Below are 21,330 nucleotides of genomic sequence, written 5' to 3' on the forward strand. Positions count from 1 at the left end.
AATGATTTAAATGTAAATGTAATAAATCAAACTTGACTTGAACAAGGCCCTTCTCCCCCGATTGCTCAGTTTGGCCAGGCAGCCAGCTCTAGCAAGAGTCTTGGTGGTTCCAAACTTCTTCCATTTAAGAATGATGGAGGCCACTGTGTTCTTGAGAACCTTCAATGCTGCAGACATTTTTTTTTACCTTTCCCCAAATCTGTGCCTCGACACAATCCTGTCTCAGAGCTCTAAGGACAATTCCTTCGATCTCACGGCTTGGTTTTTACTCTGAAATGAACTGTGGGACCTTATATAGACAGTTGTGTGCCTTAAGAAATCATGTCCAATCAATTGAATTTACCACAGGTGGACTCCAATCAAGTTGTAGAAACATCTCAAGGATGATCAATGGAAACAGGATGCACCTGAGCTCAATTTCGAGTCTCATAGAAAAGGGTCTAAACACTTAAGTAAATACATTGGCAAAAATGTCTAAAAACCTGTTTTGGGTTTGTCATTGTGGGGTACTGTGATGTCATTGGCAGGTATTGTATGTAGATTGATGAGGGCGAAGAATTATTCCATTTTAGAATAAGGCTGTAAAGTAACAAAATGTGGAGAAAGTGAAGGTGTCTGAATACTTTACACATTCACTGTATATCACTGTATACCACTGGCAGAGTTTTCTAACGCTGGCAATTTTGTGCACAGTCACGTGGTACGTGGTATAGAAACGTCTGCAGGTGTCTATCTGGTCAAAGCCACTGATGTAGGTGCCCCTCCACCATCTATTGGGATGGATCATGTCTACAGAGAAACCTAGATTCAAATACTTAGATTTGTGTGAATTGGGTATATGTTGTGAAATTGTTAGATATCACTTGTTAGATATTACTGCCCTGTCGGAGCAAGAAACACAAGCATTTCACTACACCCGCAATAACATCTGCTAAACACGTGTATGTGACCAATAAAATGGGATTAGATTTGAAATAAACCTATTTATCAAAGGTGCTTTTGGCTGCGATCAAAATGACTCATGAAGGGTTTGAATTAGTTAAAAGTCCATTTTGATACAGAAACATTAAACCATGATTTAGATTTATTAAGAACAAGATGATTGACAAAGTCATGATAAATTGGAAGAATTGAATAAACCACATTTTGGCAATGATAAAAGTTATGCCTCTGGGGTGATCCATGTCAGAAGTATGGTTCAATGCAAATATGTAGTGGGTGTAAAGTTTGATTCGATTTTAATGAGTGAGAAAATAAAACAATCAACACATGCTTCTCTTTGAACGACTTAATATAATATTAAACATTTATGAAATAAATGAAAAATAACCTTTTGGTTCCTCAACTGCCTTGCCCCCTCCAGTCAGCAGATGGCGATATGCGTCTTTTAGGTTCTGGCGATGCTGCCAGTGTGACGTATAATCTAGTGGACGGGACGCTCCTTCAACAACAACAGCCAGTCAGAATCCTCGGAAGCTTTCTAGCAAACATAGCTACAACATTCACGCCATTTACACTGTTTTGGTGTATATTAGTCGCTGTGTATTAAACACACTTCTGTCGTATGTACTTGTTGGCCCATTTAATGATATATTTACGTTGTTTGTCAGCTAGCTAGTTTGCTAAGTTAGCTTAGAACTAGGCTAGTCGCTAATGCTAGCAAGCTAACACCCCAGAAATGAGTACACTAAGCTACTCTCCTCCTGTTAAAGTAGAGGAAGTCTCAGTGAAAGAAGTAGAGGGTGAGGTTGTTACAGTGAAAGAAGAAGAGAAAGATGTTTCAGTGAAAGAAGAGGAGGATGCAGTTTTGAGTGAAAAAGGAGGAAGAAGGAGGAAACTGGATATCTGGGCCCGGTTTCCAAAAGGCATCCAATGGCATCCAATGGTTCTAATGATGAAAGGACCCTGATTAACACTAGTAAGTACTGTCTTAAAAAAGGAGTCCTCCATCTCCATTAACTACATCAAACCTGTCCAGACCCCCTAGAACACACCCCTAACTCCATTAACTACATCACAGCTGCCCAGACCCACTAGAACACACTTCCATCTCCATTAACTACATCACACCTGCCCAGACCCACGAGAACACACCTCCATTAACTACATCACACCTGCCCAGACCCCCTAGAACACACCCCTATCTCCATTAACTACATCACAGCTGCTGAGACCCACTAGAACACCCCCCATCTCCATTAACACATCACACCTGCCCAGATCCAATAGAACAAACCTCCATCTCCATTAATTACATCACACCTTCCCAAACCCACAAGAACACACCTCTAACAACTACATCACACCTGCCCAAACCCACTAGAACACACTCCCATTTCCATTAAATACATCACACTTGCCCAGACCCACTAGAACACACCTCCATCTCCATTAACTACATCAAACCTGCCCAGACCCACTAGAACACATCTCCATTAACTACATCACACCTGCCCAGACCCACTAGAACACACCTCCATCTACATTAACTACATCAAACCTGCCCAGACCCCCTAGAACACATCTCCATTAACTACATCACACCTGCCCAGACCCACTTGAACACACCTCCATCTCTATTAACTATATCACACCTGCCCAGACCCCCTAGAACACACCTCCATCTCCATTAACTACATCAAACCTGCCCAGACCCCCTAGAACACACTTCCATCTCCATTAACAACATCACACCTGCCCTGTCCCACTAGAACACACGTCCATCTCCATTAACTGTATCACACCTGCCCAGACCCATCAGCCCAGACACACCTTCTGTCTCCAGTTGGTACATGCATCAGGGTAGTGGGTTCTGGTCCACTAGAACATGCCTCATCTCCATTAACTGCATAAAACGTCTGCCCAGTCCCACTAGAACACACCTGGGTCCATCTCCATTAACTGCATCACACCTGCCCAGACCCCTAATAGAACAAACCTCCATGAACTCCATCACACCTGCCCAGACCCCTAGAACACACACCCCCATCTCTTAACTACATCCATCTCCATCAACTACATCACACCATTACCCAAGACCAAATAGAACACACCTATCCCATTATTAGAACACACCTCCATTAACTACATCCACCTGCCCAGAACACACCTCCACCCACTAGAGCACACATCCATCTCCATTAACTGCATCACACCTGCCCAGACCCACTAGAACACAACTCCATCTCCATTAACTACATCACACCTGCCCAGACCCCCTAGAACACACTTCCATCTCCATTAACTACATCACAGCTGCCCAGACCCACTAGAACACACTTCCATCTCCATTAACTACATCACACCTGCCCAAACCCCCTAGAACACACACCCCCATCTCCATTAACTACATCACACCTGCCCAGACCCACAAGAACACATCTCCATTAACTACATCACACCTGTCCAGACCAAATAGAACACACCTCCATCTCCATTAACTACATCACACCTGCCCAGACCCACGAGAACACACCTCCATCTCCATTAACTACATCAAACCTGCCCAGACCCCCTAGAACACACTTCCATCTCCATTAACAACATCACACCTGCCCAGTCCCACTAGAACACACGTCCATCTCCATTAACTGCATCACACCTGCCCAGACCCACTAGAACACACCTCCATCTCCATTAACTACACCACACCTGCCCATACCCACTTGAACACACCTCCATCTCCTTTAACTGCATCACACCTGCACAGACCCACTAGAACACACCTCCATCTCCATTAACTGCATCACACCTGCACAGACCCACTAGAACACACATCCATCTCCATTTACTACACCACACCTGCCCATACCCACTTGAACACACCTCCATCTCCATTAACTACATCACACCTGCCCAGACCCACGAGAACACTCCTCCATAAAACTACATCATACCTGCCCAGACCCACTAGAACACACTCCCATTTCCATTAAATACATCACACTTGCCCAGACCCACTAGAACACACCTCCATCTCCATTAACTACATCACACCTGCCCAGACCCCCTAGAACACACCCCCATCTCCATTAACTACATCACACCTGCCCAGACCCACGAGAACACATCTCCATTAACTACATCACAGCTGCCCAGACCCACTAGAACACACTTCCATCTCCATTAACTACATCACACCTGCCCAGACCCACTTGAACACACCTCCATCTCCATTAACTACATCACACCTGCCCAGACCCACTTGAACACACCTCCATCTCCATTAACTACATCACACCTGCCCAGACCCACTTGAACACACCTCCATCTCCATTAACTACATCACAGCTGCCCAGACCCACTAGAACACACTTCCATCTCCATTAACTACATCACACCTGCCCAGACCCACTTGAACACACCTCCATCTCCATTAACTACATCACACCTGCCCAGACCCACTAGAGCACACATCCATCTCCAATAACTACATCACACCTGCCCAAACCCCCTAGAACACACACCCCCATCTCCATGAACTACATCACACCTGCCCAGACCCACGAGAACACATCTCCATTAACTACATCACACCTGTCCAGACCAAATAGAACACAAATAGAACACCTCCATCCATTTCCATTAACTACATCACACCTGCCCAGACCCACGAGAACACACCTCCATCTCCATTAACTACATCACACCTGCCCAGACCCCCTAGAACACACCTCCATCTCCATTAACTACATCAAACCTGCCCAGACCCCCTAGAACACACTTCCATCTCCATTAACAACATCACACCTGCCCAGTCCCACTAGAACACACCTCCATCTCCATTAACTGCATCACACCTGCACAGACCCACTAGAACACACATCCATCTCCATTAACTGCATCACACCTGCACAGACCCACGAGAACACACCTCCATCTCCATTAACTACATCACACCTGCCCAGACCCACGAGAACACTCCTCCATAAACTACATCACACCTGCCCAGACCCACTAGAACACACTCCCATTTCCATTAAATACATCACACTTGCCCAGACCCACTAGAACACACCTCCATCTCCATTAACTACATCACACCTGCCCAAACCCACGAGAACACACCTCCATCTCCATTAACTACATCACACCTGCCCAGACCCACTAGAACACACCTCCATCTCCATTAACTACATCACACCTGCCCAGACCCACGAGAACACATCTCCATTAACTACATCACACCTGCCCAGACCCCGAGAACACACATCCATCTCCATTAACTACATCACACCTGCCCAGACCCAATAGAACACACCCCCATCTCCATTAACTACATCACACCTGCCCAGACCCCTAGAACACACTCCATCTCCATTAACTACATCACACCTGCCCAGACCAAATAGAACACACCTCCATCTCCATTAACAACATCACACCTGCCCAGACCCCTAGAACACACCTCCATCTCCATTAACTACATCACCTGCACCAGACCCCCTAGAACACACCTCCATCTCCATTAACAACACACACCTGCCCAGACCCACTAGAACACACCTCCATCTCCATTATCTGCATCACCCTGCACAGACCCACTTGAACACACCATCTCCATTCCATTGCCCATACCCACTTGAACACACCTCCATCTCCATTAACTACATCACACCTGCCCAGACCCACGAGAACACACATCCATCTCCATTAACTACACCACACCTGCCCATACCCACTTGAACACACCTCCATCTCCATTAACTGCATCACACCTGCCCAGACCCACTAGAACACACTTCCATCTCCATTAAATACATCACACCTTCCCAGACCCACTAGAACACACTTCCATCTCCATTAAATACATCACACCTGCCCAGACCCACTAGAACACACCTCCATCAACTACATCACACCTGCCCAGACCCACTAGAGCACACATCCATCAACTACATCACCCCTGCCCAGACCCACGAGAACACACCTCCATCTCCATTAACTGCATCACACCTGCCCAGACCCACTAGAACACACTTCCATCTCCATTAAATACATCACACCTTCCCAGACCCACTAGAACACACCTCCATCTCCATTAACTCCATCACAGCTGCCCAGACCCACTAGAACACACCTCCATCAACTACATCACACCTGCCCAGACCCACTAGAGCACACATCCATCAACTACATCACCCCTGCCCAGACCCACGAGAACACACCTCCATCAACTACATCACACCTGCCCAGACCCACTAGAGCACACTTCAATCTCCATTAACTACATCACACCTGCCCAAACCCACTAGAACACACCTCCATCAACTACATCACACCTGCCCAGACCCACTAGAGCACACTTCCATCTCCATTAACTACATCACACCTGCCCAAACCCACTAGAACACACCTCCATCAACTACATCACACCTGCCCAGACCCACTCGAGCACACGTCCATCTCCATTAACTGCATCACACCTGCCCAGACCCACTCGAACACAACTCCATCTCCATTAACTACATCACACCTGCCCAGACCAAATAGAACACACCTCCATCTTCATTAACTACATCACACCTGCCCAGACCCACTTGAACACATCTCCATCTCCATTAACTACATCACACGTGCCCAGACCCACTTGAACACACCTCCATCTTCATTAACTACATCACACCTGCCCAGACCCACTTGAACACACCTCCATCTTCATTAACTACATCACACCTGCCCAGACCCACTTGAACACATCTCCATCTCCATTAACTACATCACACCTGCCCAGACCAAATAGAACACACCCCCATCTCCATTAACCTCATCACACCTGCCCAGACCCACTTGAACACATCTCCATCTCCATTAACTACATCACACGTGCCCAGACCCCCTAGAACACACCTCCATCTCCATTAACTACATCACACCTGCCCAGACCCCCTAGAACACACACCCCCATCTCCATTAACTACATCACACCTGCCCAGACCCACGAGAACACATCTCCATTAACTACATCACACCTGTCCAGACCAAATAGAACACACCTCCATCTCCATTACCTACATCACACCTGCCCAGACCCACGAGAACACACCTCCATCTCCATTAACTACATCACACCTGCCCAGACCCCCTAGAACTCACCTCCATCTCCATTAACTACATCAAACCTTCCCAGACCCCCTAGAACTCACCTCCATCTCCATTAACTGCATCACACCTGCCCAGACCCACTAGAACACACCTCCATCTCCATTAACTGCATCACACCTGCACAGACCCACTAGAACACACATCCATCTCCATTAACTACACCACACCTGCCCAGACCCACTAGAACACAACTCCATCTCCATTAACTACATCACACCTGCCCAGACCCACTAGAACATACCTCCATCTCCATTAACTACATCACACCTGCCCAGACCCACGAGAACACACCTCCATCTCCATTAACTACATCACACCTGCCCAGACCCCCTAGAACACACATCCATCTCCATTAACTACATCACACCTGCCCAAACCCCCTAGAACACACACCCCCATCTCCATTAACTACATCACACCTGCCCAGACCCACGAGAACACATCTCCATTAACTACATCACACCTGTCCAGACCAAATAGAACACACCTCTATCTCCATTAACTACATCACACCTGCCCAGACCCCCTAGAACACACCTCCATCTCCATTAACTACATCAAACCTGCCCAGACCCCTAGAACACACTTCCATCTCCATTAACAACATCACACCTGCCCAGACCCACTAGAACACACGTCCATCTCCATTAACTGCATCACACCTGCCCAGACCCACTAGAACACACCTCCATCTCCATTATCTGCATCACACCTGCACAGACCCACTAGAACACACCTCCATCTCCATTAACTACACCACACCTGCCCATACCCACTTGAACACACCTCCATCTCCATTAACTACATCACACCTGCCCAGACCCACGAGAACACACATCCATCTCCATTAACTACACCACACCTGCCCATACCCACTTGAACACACCTCCATCTCCATTAACTGCATCACACCTGCCCAGACCCACTAGAACACACTTCCATCTCCATTAAATACATCACACCTTCCCAGACCCACTAGAACACACTTCCATCTCCATTAAATACATCACACCTGCCCAGACCCACTAGAACACACCTCCATCTCCATTAACTCCATCACAGCTGCCCAGACCCACTAGAACACACCTCCATCAACTACATCACACCTGCCCAGACCCACTAGAGCACACATCCATCAACTACATCACCCCTGCCCAGACCCACGAGAACACACCTCCATCAACTACATCACACCTGCCCAGACCCACTAGAGCACACTTCAATCTCCATTAACTACATCACACCTGCCCAAACCCACGAGAACACACCTCCATCAACTACATCACACCTGCCCAGACCCACTAGAGCACACATCCATCTCCATTAACTACATCACACCTGCCCAAACCCACTAGAACACACCTCCATCAACTACATCACACCTGCCCAGACCCACTCGAGCACACGTCCATCTCCATTAACTGCATCACACCTGCCCAGACCCACTCGAACACAACTCCATCTCCTTTAACTGCATCACACCTGCCCAGACCCACTAGAACACAGCGCTATCTCCACTGACTACATCACACCTGCCCAGACCTCCTAAAACACAACTCCATCTCCATAAACTACATCACACCTGCCCAGACCCACTAGATCACACCCCCATCTCCATTAACTACATCACACCTACCCAGACCCACGAGAACACACCTCCATCTCCATTAACAACATCACACCTGCCCAGACCCCCTAGAACACACCTCCATCTCCATTAACTACATCAAACCTGCCCAGACCCCCGAGAACACACTTCCATCTCCATTAACAACATCACACCTGCCCTGTCCCACTAGAACACACCCCCATCTCCATTAACTACATCACACCTGCCCAAACCCACTAGAACACACCTCCATCAACTACATCACACCTGCCCAGACCCACTCGAGCACACGTCCATCTCCATTAACTGCATCACACCTGCCCAGACCCACTCGAACACAACTCCATCTCCATTAACTGCATCACACCTGCCCAGACCCACTAGAACACAGCCCTATCTCCACTGACTACATCACACCTGCCCAGACCTCCTAAAACACAACTCCATCTCCATTAACTGCATCACACCTGCCCAGACCCACTAGAACACAGCCCTATCTCCACTGACTACATCACACCTGCCCAGACCTCCTAAAACACAACTCCATCTCCATTAACTACATCACACCTGCCCAGACCCATCAACTTCAACACCCCCAAAACATCTCCATTAACTACATCACACCTTCCCAGACCCACTAGAACACAGCCCTATCTCCACTGACTACATCACACCTGCCCAGACCTCCTAAAACACAACTCCATCTCCATTAACTACATCACACCTGCCCAGACCCACTTGAACACCCCCACATCTCCATTAACTACATCACACCTACCCAGACCCACTAGAACACAGCCCTATCTCCACTGACTACATCACACCTGCCCAGACCTCCTAAAACACAACTCCATCTCCATTAACTACATCACACCTGCCCAGACCCACTTGAACACCCCCACATCTCCATTAACTACATCACACCTGCCCAGACCCACTAGAACACACCTCCATATCCATTAACTACATCAAACCTTCCCAGACCCCCTAGAACACATCTCCATAAACTACATCACACCTGCCCAGACCCACTAGATCACACCCCCATCTCCATTAACTACATCACACCTGCCCAGACCCCCTAGAACACACCTCCATCTCCATTAACTACATGACAACTGCCCAGACCGACTAGAACACACCTCCATCTCCATTAACTACATCACACCTGCCCAGAGCCCCTAGAACACACCTCCATCTCCATTAACTACATCACACCTGCCCAAACCCACGAGAACACACCTCCATCAACTACAACACACCTGCCCAGACCCACTAGAGCACACATCCATATCCATTAACTACATCAAACCTGCCCAGACCCCCTAGAACACACCTCCATCTCCATTAACTACATCACACCTGCCCAGACCCACTATAGCACACTTCCATCTCCATTAACTTCATCACACCTGCCCAGACCCACTAGAACACACCTCCATCTCCATTAACTACATCACACCTGCCCAGACCCCCTAGAACACACCTCCATCTCCATTAACTACATCACACCTGCCCAGACCCACTAGAGCACACTTCCATCTCCATTAACTTCATCACACCTGCCCAGACCCACTAGAGCACACATCCATCTCCATTAACTTCATCACACCTGCCCAGACCCACTAGAGCACACTTCCATCTCCATTAACTTCATCACACCTGCCCAGACCCACGAGAACACCCCCCATTAACTATCATCTCCATTAACTGCATCACACCTTCCCAGACCCCCTAGAACACCCTCCCATCTCCATTAACTACATCACACCTGCCCAGACCCACTAGAACACCCCCCCATCATCTCCATTAACTGCATCACACCTGCCCAGACCCACTAGAACACACGTCCATCTCCATTAACTGCATCACACCTGCCCAGACCCACTCGAACACACCTCCATCTCCATTAACTACATCACACCTGCCCAGACCCACTAGAACACCCCCCATCATCTCCATTAACTGCATCACACCTGCCCAGACCCACTAGAACACACGTCCATCTCCATTAACTGCATCACACCTGCCCAGACCCACTCGAACACACGTCCATCTCCATTAACTGCATCACACCTGCCCAGACCCACTAGAACACCCCCATCATCTCCATTAACTGCATCACACCTGCCCAGACCCACTAGAACACACGTCCATCTCCATTAACTGCATCACACCTGCCCAGACCCACTCGAACACACCTCCATCTCCATTAACTGCATCACACCTGCACAGACCCACTAGAACACATCTCCATTAACTACATCAAACCTGCCCAGACCCAATAGAACAAACCTCCATCTCCATTAATTACATCACACCTTCCCAGACCCACTAGAACACACCTCCATCAACTACATCACACCTTCCCAGACCCACTAGAACACACCTCCATCAACTACATCACACCTGGCCAGACCTCCTAAAACACACCTCCATCTCCATTAACTACATCACACCTGCCCAGACCCACTAGAACACACCTCCATCAACTACATCACACCTTCCCAGACCCACTAGAACACACCTCCATCAACTACATCACACCTGCCCAGACCTCCTAAAACACACCTCCATCTCCATTAACTACATCACACCTTCCCAGACCCACTAGAACATACCTCCATCAACTACATCACACCTTCCCAGACCCACTAGAACACACCTCCATCAACTACATCACACCTGCCCAGACCTCCTAAAACACACCTCCATCTCCATTAACTACATCACACCTGCCCAGACCTCCTAAAACACACCTCCATCTCCATTAACTACATCACACCTTCCCAGACCTCCTTGATATAATATTCTTATTTCATGGAGAGAAAAAAAAACGTTTCCCTAAACTCCTTTATAACATTATAATTCAATGAAGAATAAAAATAGTTTTCCCTCCTCAACTGCGTTTCCTCCCTCCAGACAGCAGATGGCGATATGCGTCTTTCAGGTGATGTTTCTAGTGTGACGTATTATCTAGTGGACGGAACGCTTCTTCAACAACTGCAGCCACCTTGGTTGCTCGCTGGACAACAAAGTCGGAACATTCAAGTTATTTAGGCAATTTCGTGGTTTATTTGACACTATGAGTTAAATATACTTATGTGGAAACAACTAGATACCCCATTTAATGTAATATTTACGTTGTAAGTCAACTTTCTGGCTGGTTAAGTTAGCACTCGTTTAGTCGCTAATGCTAACTAGCTATTATCTCCGACCATGAGTTCACTAAGCTACTCTCCTCCTGCTATAGAAGAGGGGGTCTGCTGGACGGAGAAGGAAACTCTCGTGAAAGAGGAGGAGGAAGAGGAGGCTGTTACAATACAAAAACAAGTAGAGGGTGAGGCTGTTGCCGTGAAAGAAGAGAAAGACGTTTCAATGAAAGAAGAGGAAGACTCCTTCAGAGTGAAAGAGGAGGAGGAGGAGGAGGATGTTACTGTGAAAGAAGAGGAAGAAGATGCAGTTTTTGGAGTGGAGGATGAAGAGGGGGAGATTACTGTCACATTAGAGGAGGATGAAGAAGAGAAGACTGGAGAACTGATTAACACCAGTAAATACAGTGAGTACTATCTAATAAAACAGGGACATTGATCTGATTATCAACAGTACATACATTGAGTACTATCTTATAAAACAGGGACATTGATCTGATTAACACCAGTAAATACATTGAGTACTATCTTATTAAACAGGGACACAAACTCTGCAGTTGTTGAACTAATGTGTGATTTTTAAAAGGGTGTTCTACACTAAAATGTTTTTGTACTGTCAGAATTGTTCATGACGTCCTCCAGTGATTTTTAACTTTTCCTGTTGAAAAGTGATATATAAATACAGCAAAGTATGAACACACTAAAGGGAAACAAATACATGTTTTGAGAAAAAGTTTTTTTTTTTTAGACAACTGCAAACTAGAAGGATAGTAGTAAGGCCTTCAAGGAGTTGGCTTGATGGGGAGTCATGATGTCATCCAATAGGAGACAGATCTTCGTGTGAATATTCATTATTTTTTTTAAAATCCTTCCTGTTCTGTCAAGTTGGTTGTTGATCATTGCTAAAATGCCATTTTAAAGTCTTGCTATAGACCTTCAAGACGATTTAAGTCCAAACTGTAACTAGGCCACTCAGGAACATTCAATGTCATCTTGGTAAGTTCCTCCAGTGTGTATTTGGCCTTGTGGTTTAGGTTATTTTCCTATTAGTACAGGTTTTTGTATTCAGATCTCTGAATTGCACTCTCTGAATTGTAACATTTAGTGTTTCCTTATATTACACTGGGAAAACAGTTTTCAGAGGCACAGAAATCCTAAATAATTTCAGAGTATGCGAAATCCAATGGTTCTCAACGAGAGTCACCTTAACTTTATTGAAAACACCCAAATGGATACTGTCATTAACGTGGTTCTTCAATAATTACACATAATACTTAATACTGTAGTTGTTTAGTTACAGTCACATGTTCAACTATCATCAGAAGATCCAGGAAATAATTTTCTGAATGGCAGTCAAATGACAAACATCACGACATGCAACAACAACCAAAGTGCTTCTTCATTCATTACTCTGGTAAAGACAGTTATGCCGTGCTCCACGTTGTATCCAACATCCATAACAAATTGATGTTTATAATGTGTAGTAGTATAATAGTATAATGTAGTATAATAGTATAATGTAGTAGTATAATGTAGTATAATGTGTAGTCTGCTTGATTTACAGTCGGGTCTTGTTAGTCTGTTTGGAAACAGATACTTAGCTCATAATGTGTTGAGAACTGTTCCTTGATGGATAGGCTATTGTACAACACACAGCGCTATTTTCCTTTATTCAGGACATTTATAATGACAACACATTACAGAGTAGCCTAGTGGGATTATTCACAAAATTATCTGGTGATCAGGTTATGAAATGTCATGACAAATACAGTTTAGATTCCATGTTTCACCTGAAATATTAAATGATTTGTTGTCCTAGGTCGATGTTATTGTTAGGTTAAGTTATGGGTCCTACAGTAGGTATATGTTGTTGTTAGGTGAAGTTATGGGTACTACAGTAGGTCTATGTTGTTGTTAGGTGAAGTTATGGGTCCTACAGTAGGTCTATGTTGTTGTTAGGTTAAGTTATGGGTCCTACAGTAGGTCTATGTTGTTAGGTGACGTTATGGGTCCTATAGTAGGTCTATGTTATTGTTAGGTGAATTGGCCAATTTGTTAAACACTTACTGTACGAACCCTCAGTTTCAGGCTGATGGCAAAGCCAGCCAAAGAGCATTTTACTGGTTGAAGTGTTTTGTAAGTGGAAAGCAGTTGATTTGCGACAAGCAGGAAATTCAAACAAGCCTTGCAATTATATTCCAATAGTAATGTGAAATGCACTCATAAGCAACCTGTAAATGGAGGCTATTTTTGCTGTCAGCCTATGAGAACTCCCCTGAGTTTTCCCACACGGTGTTGAATTAGTGAATAGACACAGAGCATAATGTGAGTTTCCTAGAGTACTCCTGATATTGCGCTGATAGTGCACTGTAATATTCAGAATACATTGTGAAAAACTAAAATCTTTGCTCCCCGTTTTTGCTCCATGCATATGTACTACATCCATAACTAGTGGTTTCCTCATTAGCAGGGAGGAGTTTCTACAACCAAATTGTGTGTGCATCGTCCTCGTGCGCCAATTTTAGCAAACACAGAAGGGGCCTATATTGGAGACCAAAAGTTGTCTGGCGCAATGCTTAGGATTTCAACAACTTGAATAACTTATTTCTAGCCTGCAATCATCGGTGTTACGACTTATGTGAAAACAAGACTAAATTACTTGTTGCTAACTTGACTGTCTTAATTGTCAAATTTAACAGACGTCAATTGTTGTACAACTTCATGGGTACGCTCTGGGCATCACCTTTTACCTCAAATAAACAGTGGATTTCTGCTGTTGTGGTCCTTTAACCGTCTGTCTGACTTTGTCGTTCACACAGGAGAGAGATTGGACAATCGTGGATCCTCTGGGGAGCCTCAACAACATCATGACGCTGACGAGGCAAAGACAAGTCTCTCCGGATCAGAACTCCCCAAGAAACACCAGCGGAGACGCACAAGGAAGAAATCTATCTGCTGCTCTGACTGTGGGAAAAGATTGAACTCTTCATCGGACCTTAAAATACATCAAAGAATTCACACAGGAGAGAAACCTTACGGCTGTGAACAATGTGGGAAGAGTTTTACTCAGCGATGCAACCTGATAGTACACCAGCGGGGACATACAGGAGAGAAACCTTTTAGCTGTGCTCAATGTGGGAAGAGTTTTACTACATCTAGTTATCTAACTATACACCAGAGAATACACACAGGAGAGAAACCTTACGGCTGTGAACAATGTGGGAAGAGTTTTACTCAGCAAAGCAGCCTAATAGTACACCAGCGGACACACACAGGAGAGAAACCTTGTGGCTGTGATCAATGTGGGAAGAGATACTCTGTTAAAAGATCTCTGATTAAACATCAGAAAATACATGGAGTTGTTTCATGATATTAATAAAATGTAGAATGTTTTTAAAATGAATGTCAGAATGTAAACATTTGCCCCCCTGTTCAGGTGATATTAGCCTCAGGGGAAAAATCCAGGTTCTGAATTGAAAGAGTTACTATTTATGAGATTTAACTAAAAGTGACAAACAAAAATAGAGCTGTGTTACACTTACCACGTTGGTGACCCACTTGAATCAAAATACAACACTTCAAAATGTTTAGGTTTTCAATATATCCCAAACTGTTTCGACATATTGGTGATTTGGACACGTTAAAACTGTGTTTTGACATTGCGCTATTCCCATTCAGCAAAATGTAATTGAACAGATGTCTTCTCAGGTCGTTTTTTTCAATGACTTGAAAACAACTTAATTTCAATGTACTTGCAGCCTATACACATCGGCAATTGGTCTATAATCAATTTTATTAACAATCCTACATCACTCCAGTATTTCTTGACAAAATTGAAGTGCTAATTGCCTTTATTACACTACTGAAGAAGCATGACACAAATCACCTCATATTTCAAACATTCAGCCTGACAAAAGATACATGTTTTATTATTCCATGCCTCAAGATTAAGTGATTAATTGACAATACATATTAACAAAAGGGTGTATATTTGGTTTTGATATCTCATATTTACATTTCATGTAACATTTAGTAATAATTATTTATGCAACCAACTGACCATTTTTGGGTACAATTATATTGACATTGTTGCCCAGCTTTCAGAATATCAGGGTTAATTCTCAGATGTGCCAACCCAAATGTACTAGAGGATAACATTGGGAACTGGGCCCCGATCCAACAACATGCCTATCTAGTGAACTCTGAAAAGAGAGAGAAGCTCTGCAGTGAGGTGGAAAGTAACTAAGGATATTGCAGGACTTGTCCGTGGTAAGGACAACTTGGTTGCTGATTGTCTCAAAGGTGGGCAGTAAGAAAGATTTGTGTTTTGCTTCCAGCCAATGTGTTACCATGGATCACAATTTATTTTGACTGCCCGTTATTCCATATTGGAGATGAGTTTTGTTTGGGCTCGTTCCAAGGGGACTAGAGTTCTAGAAGCTCTGAGTTTTTCCCCAAAATGTATTATTTAGAAATGTGTTTTTCTTGTTGACAGTGAACACCATGTTTATATTGGTGAAGGTGAAGCTTTGTAGTTGATTTATAATGTGAAATGGCAGTAGTTAAATGTTGGTGGTGAGCAAACGTGTCCAACAAAAATATAGGATATATTGGTTTTCTTCAGTGGAAAGGTGTCACAGGCTTTAATTTTTCCATTTATGTTTTGAGGTTGGACGTTAGCATGTAGGAAAGGGGGAAACATCGTCAGTTGTACAACTAAAATGTGTCTTTGGTGCACGTCTAGCTTGTTAGCACGCACTGATTGGTGTCACCTTGTTAGTCAGTATGTCTTACACCTGTGCTGGCTTGTCCATCTCGTTAGTGGGAAGGTGTTTCACCTGAGCTGGTCCAGGTTCTATTTAAGAGCGTCTGGCCCAGTGCTCCAGTAGTCTTAATAGATGTACTTTTGGTTGCTCCACTTTTTTGGTTTGCTTCCTGTCTTTAAGTTTGGTGTTGGTTTTTCTTTTGTTTGCCTTTTCTTGGCCAGATTTAGTGGGTCTCATGGTGGGTGTCTTTTAGGTCCCAGTTGTTGTTACTAGTCAACTTTCAGTGGACACCCCCATAGTGTCTTTCAGAGCCCCTCCTAAAAAACAAGCCTATAATTTGGATTGGATTTAGCATCCAATTGATATTTTAATCAATGGCATTTCCTTAGGGTGCTCATTAGTCTTTCAGTTAGTCTTCTGTTTGTGTACTAAATATTTCTGTTTATTTTAATTGGATTTTCCTGTGAAGTCATTTTGTTGCATTCATGTCTGAAATGTACTGTACAAATAAAGCTTGATTTCAACAAATGAACACAATGACCGACCAATCAACAGACCCTTGGTCCCGGTTCGTATGAAAATCAGTATCAATCCCATGTCAAAGGATTCAACTACTGAAAACGTAAACAAAGAAATGGGTCAACCAGATTAATCCCACTTTTCCAGCCTGCTGAAGGCATGGTGGAGTGGTAAAATCAGGGGCTTGAGGTGGTCTCCCACAGCTCTGCTTATGTCATGTCCTGTGGCCTTGTCGTTCCATTTCTTGACTGCCCCTGCAACACAGAAATAAACATATTGTCATATTATATAAAACATTCAAAGTAATGGATATGGAGCATCTATGGCCTCATTTACACCGGGCACCTAAATGTGACTTCTGTCATCTGATCACTCCAAGCTGCATTAGGTTCAGATCTACCAGGATGGGCCTTTGACAGTCTGGAATATCAGCAATGTAAAGTCATGGGGTGAATGTGTGGGGTAGGGGTAAAAGTACATTTTACATATGACCTTCATAATATCACAGAACAAATGTTTGTGTCTGAGGGGAAATTAATTTTTATACAGCCAAAAGGGTGAGAAATTTAACCAATATCAGTGGAGAATTTGCACTAATGTAAATTTTGTAGAGCGTCTGCTAAATGACTTAAATGTAAAATGTAAACAGATGATGGAACATATTCCCTTTTGCTTACATGATGAACCGCTAAGGGGACATAAATATTTACCATCTAAACCATGTGTTTACCTCTCAGCTCTCTGGCTGTAGAAGTGTTATGTCTCTTTTACATGTAAAAGAAACACAGACAAGACAAGTAGGCACGCAAGTCATTATGGTCATTGTAGTTTTAAAAAATGTATCTAATTATGCCAATCTGTATGTTAGGTTTTTGAGAAGAATGTGAATGTCAATCCATTCTAGCACCTCATCAGGCTCTGAAAAAGACTACATTTTTACTTGTTTCTTCTATTCCAGGGGACAGCAGAGGAACTTCATCAATTCCACTCGTTCACTGCTTGTATTGATGAAGATCTTAAATTCACCCTCACCTTTCATGCGCATGAAACAAGTTACCCGATGGTTGGACGATACTTTTCTCGTCAATCATCTTACATACTATACTTAAAAACCGGAAATCAACCAATCCTCCATTGTTAACTCAGTGGAAAGGTCAAATGCTTTATTATCTAAAAATTGAAAGTGAGTGACAGAGGGTAATAGAATGGTTAAGTTTATAAAAGATCCAAATACAATATTTTTCCCCAATTTTTTTTAAAGTCCCATTGCAAAGTCACACCTCACTGCTCTATTTTTGGAGCTAAACATAAAACCAATCAGAATTCAGAATGATGAAGTCAGGTGTGATGTAATACCGAGGACCAGCCGATTCCCTATGATGTAAACTACAACAGAAATAACTTCAAGTGTAGAACTTCAAATTAAACCAATCGTTTGCACTCATAACGATTGGTTTAATTTGCACTCAAAACAGGAAGGAGCAATGAATGGACAGTTCCTTTATTTCCAAAGCTGCAATGATGGGACACACACAGTATGGATGAATGTTCAGTAGTGACGGGATATAAATAGCACTCATACAGCAATTCTCCATAAATCTGCCCTAAAATATACTGTAACAAAAAAAAAAAATCTAAATATCTATGAAAGTTATTGTGATCGTATAGTGGATTTAACAATTCCTACTAATTCCTAATTGACTATAATAAAATAAATACATTGTTTCTATGTGGCTCATATTCACTACATCAGAATAAACTGTCTTCCATTTTAGTATCAAAATATATAAAATTAACTTGGAAAATTACTCGATGTCCCCCGCTGGTGGCGAAGAGGTATAATACACCTAAACTAACAACCGGGATAATAAACTGGCTGGTGTTTCATGAGTTTATAAAACATATACTTTATACATTTGTCATAATTACCTGCATTGAAGAGACATTTACATTTACATTTAAGTCATTTAGCAGACGCTCTTATCCAGAGCGACTTACAAATTGGTGCATTCACCTTATGACATCCAGTGGAACAGCCACTTTACAATAGTGCATCTAAATCTTTTAAGGGGGGGGGGGGGATTACTTTATCCTATCCTAGGTATTCCTTAAAGAGGTGGGGTTTCAGGTGTCTCCGGAAGGTGGTGATTGACTCCGCTGTCCTGGCGTCGTGAGGGAGTGTGTTCCACCATTGGGGAGCCAGAGCAGCGAACAGTTTTGACTGGGCTGAGCGGGAACTGTACTTCCTCAGTGGTAGGGAGGCGAGCAGGCCAGAGGTGGATGAACGCAGTGCCCTTGTTTGGGTGTAGGGACTGATCAGAGCCTGGAGGTACTGAGGTGCCGTTCCCCTCACAGCTCCGTAGGCAAGCACCATGGTCTTGTAGCGGATGCGAGCTTCAACTGGAAGCCAGTGGAGAGAGCGGAGGAGCGGGGTGACGTGAGAGAACTTGGGAAGGTTGAACACCAGACGGGCTGCGGCGTTCTGGATGAGTTGTAGGGGTTTAATGGCACAGGCAGGGAGCCCAGCCAACAGCGAGTTGCAGTAATCCAGACGGGAGATGACAAGTGCCTGGATTAGGACCTGCGCCGCTTCCTGTGTGAGGCAGGGTCGTACTCTGCGGATGTTGTAGAGCATGAACCTACAGGAACGGGCCACCGCCTTGATGTTAGTTGAGAACGACAGGGTGTTGTCCAGGATCACGCCAAGGTTCTTAGCGCTCTGGGAGGAGGACACAATGGAGTTGTCAACCGTGATGGCGAGATCATGGAACGGGCAGTCCTTCCCCGGGAGGAAGAGCAGCTCCGTCTTGCCGAGGTTCAGCTTGAGGTGGTGATCCGTCATCCACACTGATATGTCTGCCAGACATGCAGAGATGCGATTCACCACCTGGTCATCAGAAGGAGGAAAGGAGAAGATTAATTGTGTGTCGTCTGCATAGCAATGATAGGAGAGACCATGTGAGGTTATGACAGAGCCAAGTGACTTGGTGTATAGCGAGAATAGGAGAGGGCCTAGAACAGAGCCCTGGGGGACACCAGTGGTGAGAGCGCGTGGTGAGGAGACAGATTCTCGCCACGCCACCTGGTAGGAGCGACCTGTCAGGTAGGACGCAATCCAAGCGTGGGCCGCGCCGGAGATGCCCAACTCGGAGAGGGTGGAGAGGAGGATCTGATGGTTCACAGTATCGAAGGCAGCCGATAGGTCTAGAAGGATGAGAGCAGAGGAGACAGGAGACACACAGTGTGGATGAATGATCAGTAGTCGACAGGGTAAAAATAACACTCCTAAAGATGATGCATTTTCCAGTCAATTTCCAATTTGAAAGAGGGAACTTTCACATAAAACCCAAATGAAAATCTGAGATTCGGAAAATAACATATAAAGAGGCCTTTTTGACGCCAAACCAACAACAGTAGTTACTAAAACATAAATTGCTAATGTATGATTTAAAAAGGTGGATTGTATGATGTAATGTCAACTTTATACATTTCTATCCCAGGACCACTCAAATTTCAAATTTTCCCCAGGTATGGGGTTCTGGGATTACCCAGAACCCCATACCTTTATCACTGAGTGTATAACACTGAGTGTAATGCAAACACATGAGCAGCGCAGCGGTCTATAAGGCACTGCATTTCAGTGCTAGAGGCGTCACTACAGACCCTAGTTCCAATCCAGGCTGTTTCATAACAAGCTGTGATTTGGAGTCGCATAGGGCAGCGCACAATTGGCCCAGCATCGTCTCTGGGTTATAGGGTTTGACAGGGGCAGGCCGTCAATGTAAATACGAATTTGTTCTTAACTGACTTGCCTAGTTAAATAAAGGTTTACAAATATATATATATAATAATTGTAACTTCATTACACCGTTACACTGGCATGCTACTGAGTTGATCATCCATATGACGTTGAGAAATACTGCATTGTAGGTAGTTTGGAAGAGTTCACAAAATAAGTTAATACATGTGTAATAACGCAAAAACATAACAGTTTGTACTTATAGGTAACCAGATCGTGACTACAACTAGCTTACTAAATATTTAACCACACTGTGTTGTTACACTGGTGAGTAAAAACTCATGCAACTCAACTGCGTTACCCACTCCAGTCAGCAGATGGCGGTGTGAGAATTTAAGGCAATGCTGCTCGTGTGACGTATATTCTAGTGGACGGAACGCT

General features: G+C 44.4%; 1 protein-coding gene and 1 long non-coding RNA gene across 13 annotated transcripts; one reads left to right on the plus strand and one right to left on the minus strand.

The window, feature by feature from the left end:
• The first annotated feature begins 1,420 nt into the window (after window positions 1-1,420).
• On the plus strand, window positions 1,421-17,168 carry LOC127914398 (oocyte zinc finger protein XlCOF6.1-like). The gene is made up of 3 exons (XM_052490250.1): window positions 1,421-1,918; window positions 11,967-12,272; window positions 14,685-17,168. Exons 1-3 carry the CDS (start codon window positions 1,873-1,875, stop codon window positions 15,233-15,235), a joined length of 903 nt encoding a protein of 300 aa, XP_052346210.1. The 5' UTR covers window positions 1,421-1,872; the 3' UTR covers window positions 15,236-17,168.
• Window positions 2,358-11,629, minus strand: LOC127914407 (uncharacterized). Of its 12 annotated transcripts, none has more exons than XR_008088234.1 (4): window positions 10,126-11,629; window positions 7,817-7,866; window positions 5,068-5,143; window positions 2,358-2,380 (listed from the first exon to the last, which is right to left on the minus strand). It is a non-coding gene; the product is annotated as an uncharacterized LOC127914407 (long non-coding RNA). The 12 variants fall into 12 exon arrangements; XR_008088237.1 differs by having other exon boundaries at window positions 2,360-2,380; window positions 7,817-7,840; window positions 10,050-11,629; XR_008088230.1 differs by having other exon boundaries at window positions 2,360-2,380; window positions 7,817-7,840; window positions 9,856-11,629.
• Window positions 17,169-21,330: the final 4,162 nt, after the last annotated feature.

The sequence above is a fragment of the Oncorhynchus keta genome, chromosome 32 (genome assembly GCF_023373465.1).
Source record: "Oncorhynchus keta strain PuntledgeMale-10-30-2019 chromosome 32, Oket_V2, whole genome shotgun sequence".
NCBI lineage: Eukaryota > Metazoa > Chordata > Actinopteri > Salmoniformes > Salmonidae > Oncorhynchus > Oncorhynchus keta.

Coding starts and splice junctions, on each gene's coding strand:
- LOC127914398 (XM_052490250.1), top strand. CDS start 1,873: ATGGCATCCAATGGTTCTAATGATGAAAGGACCCTGATTAACACTA. Junction 1,919..11,966: donor AAGGACCCTGATTAACACTA/GTAAGTACTGTC, acceptor CTCCTGCTATAG/AAGAGGGGGTCTGCTGGACG. Junction 12,273..14,684: donor GATTAACACCAGTAAATACA/GTGAGTACTATC, acceptor TCGTTCACACAG/GAGAGAGATTGGACAATCGT.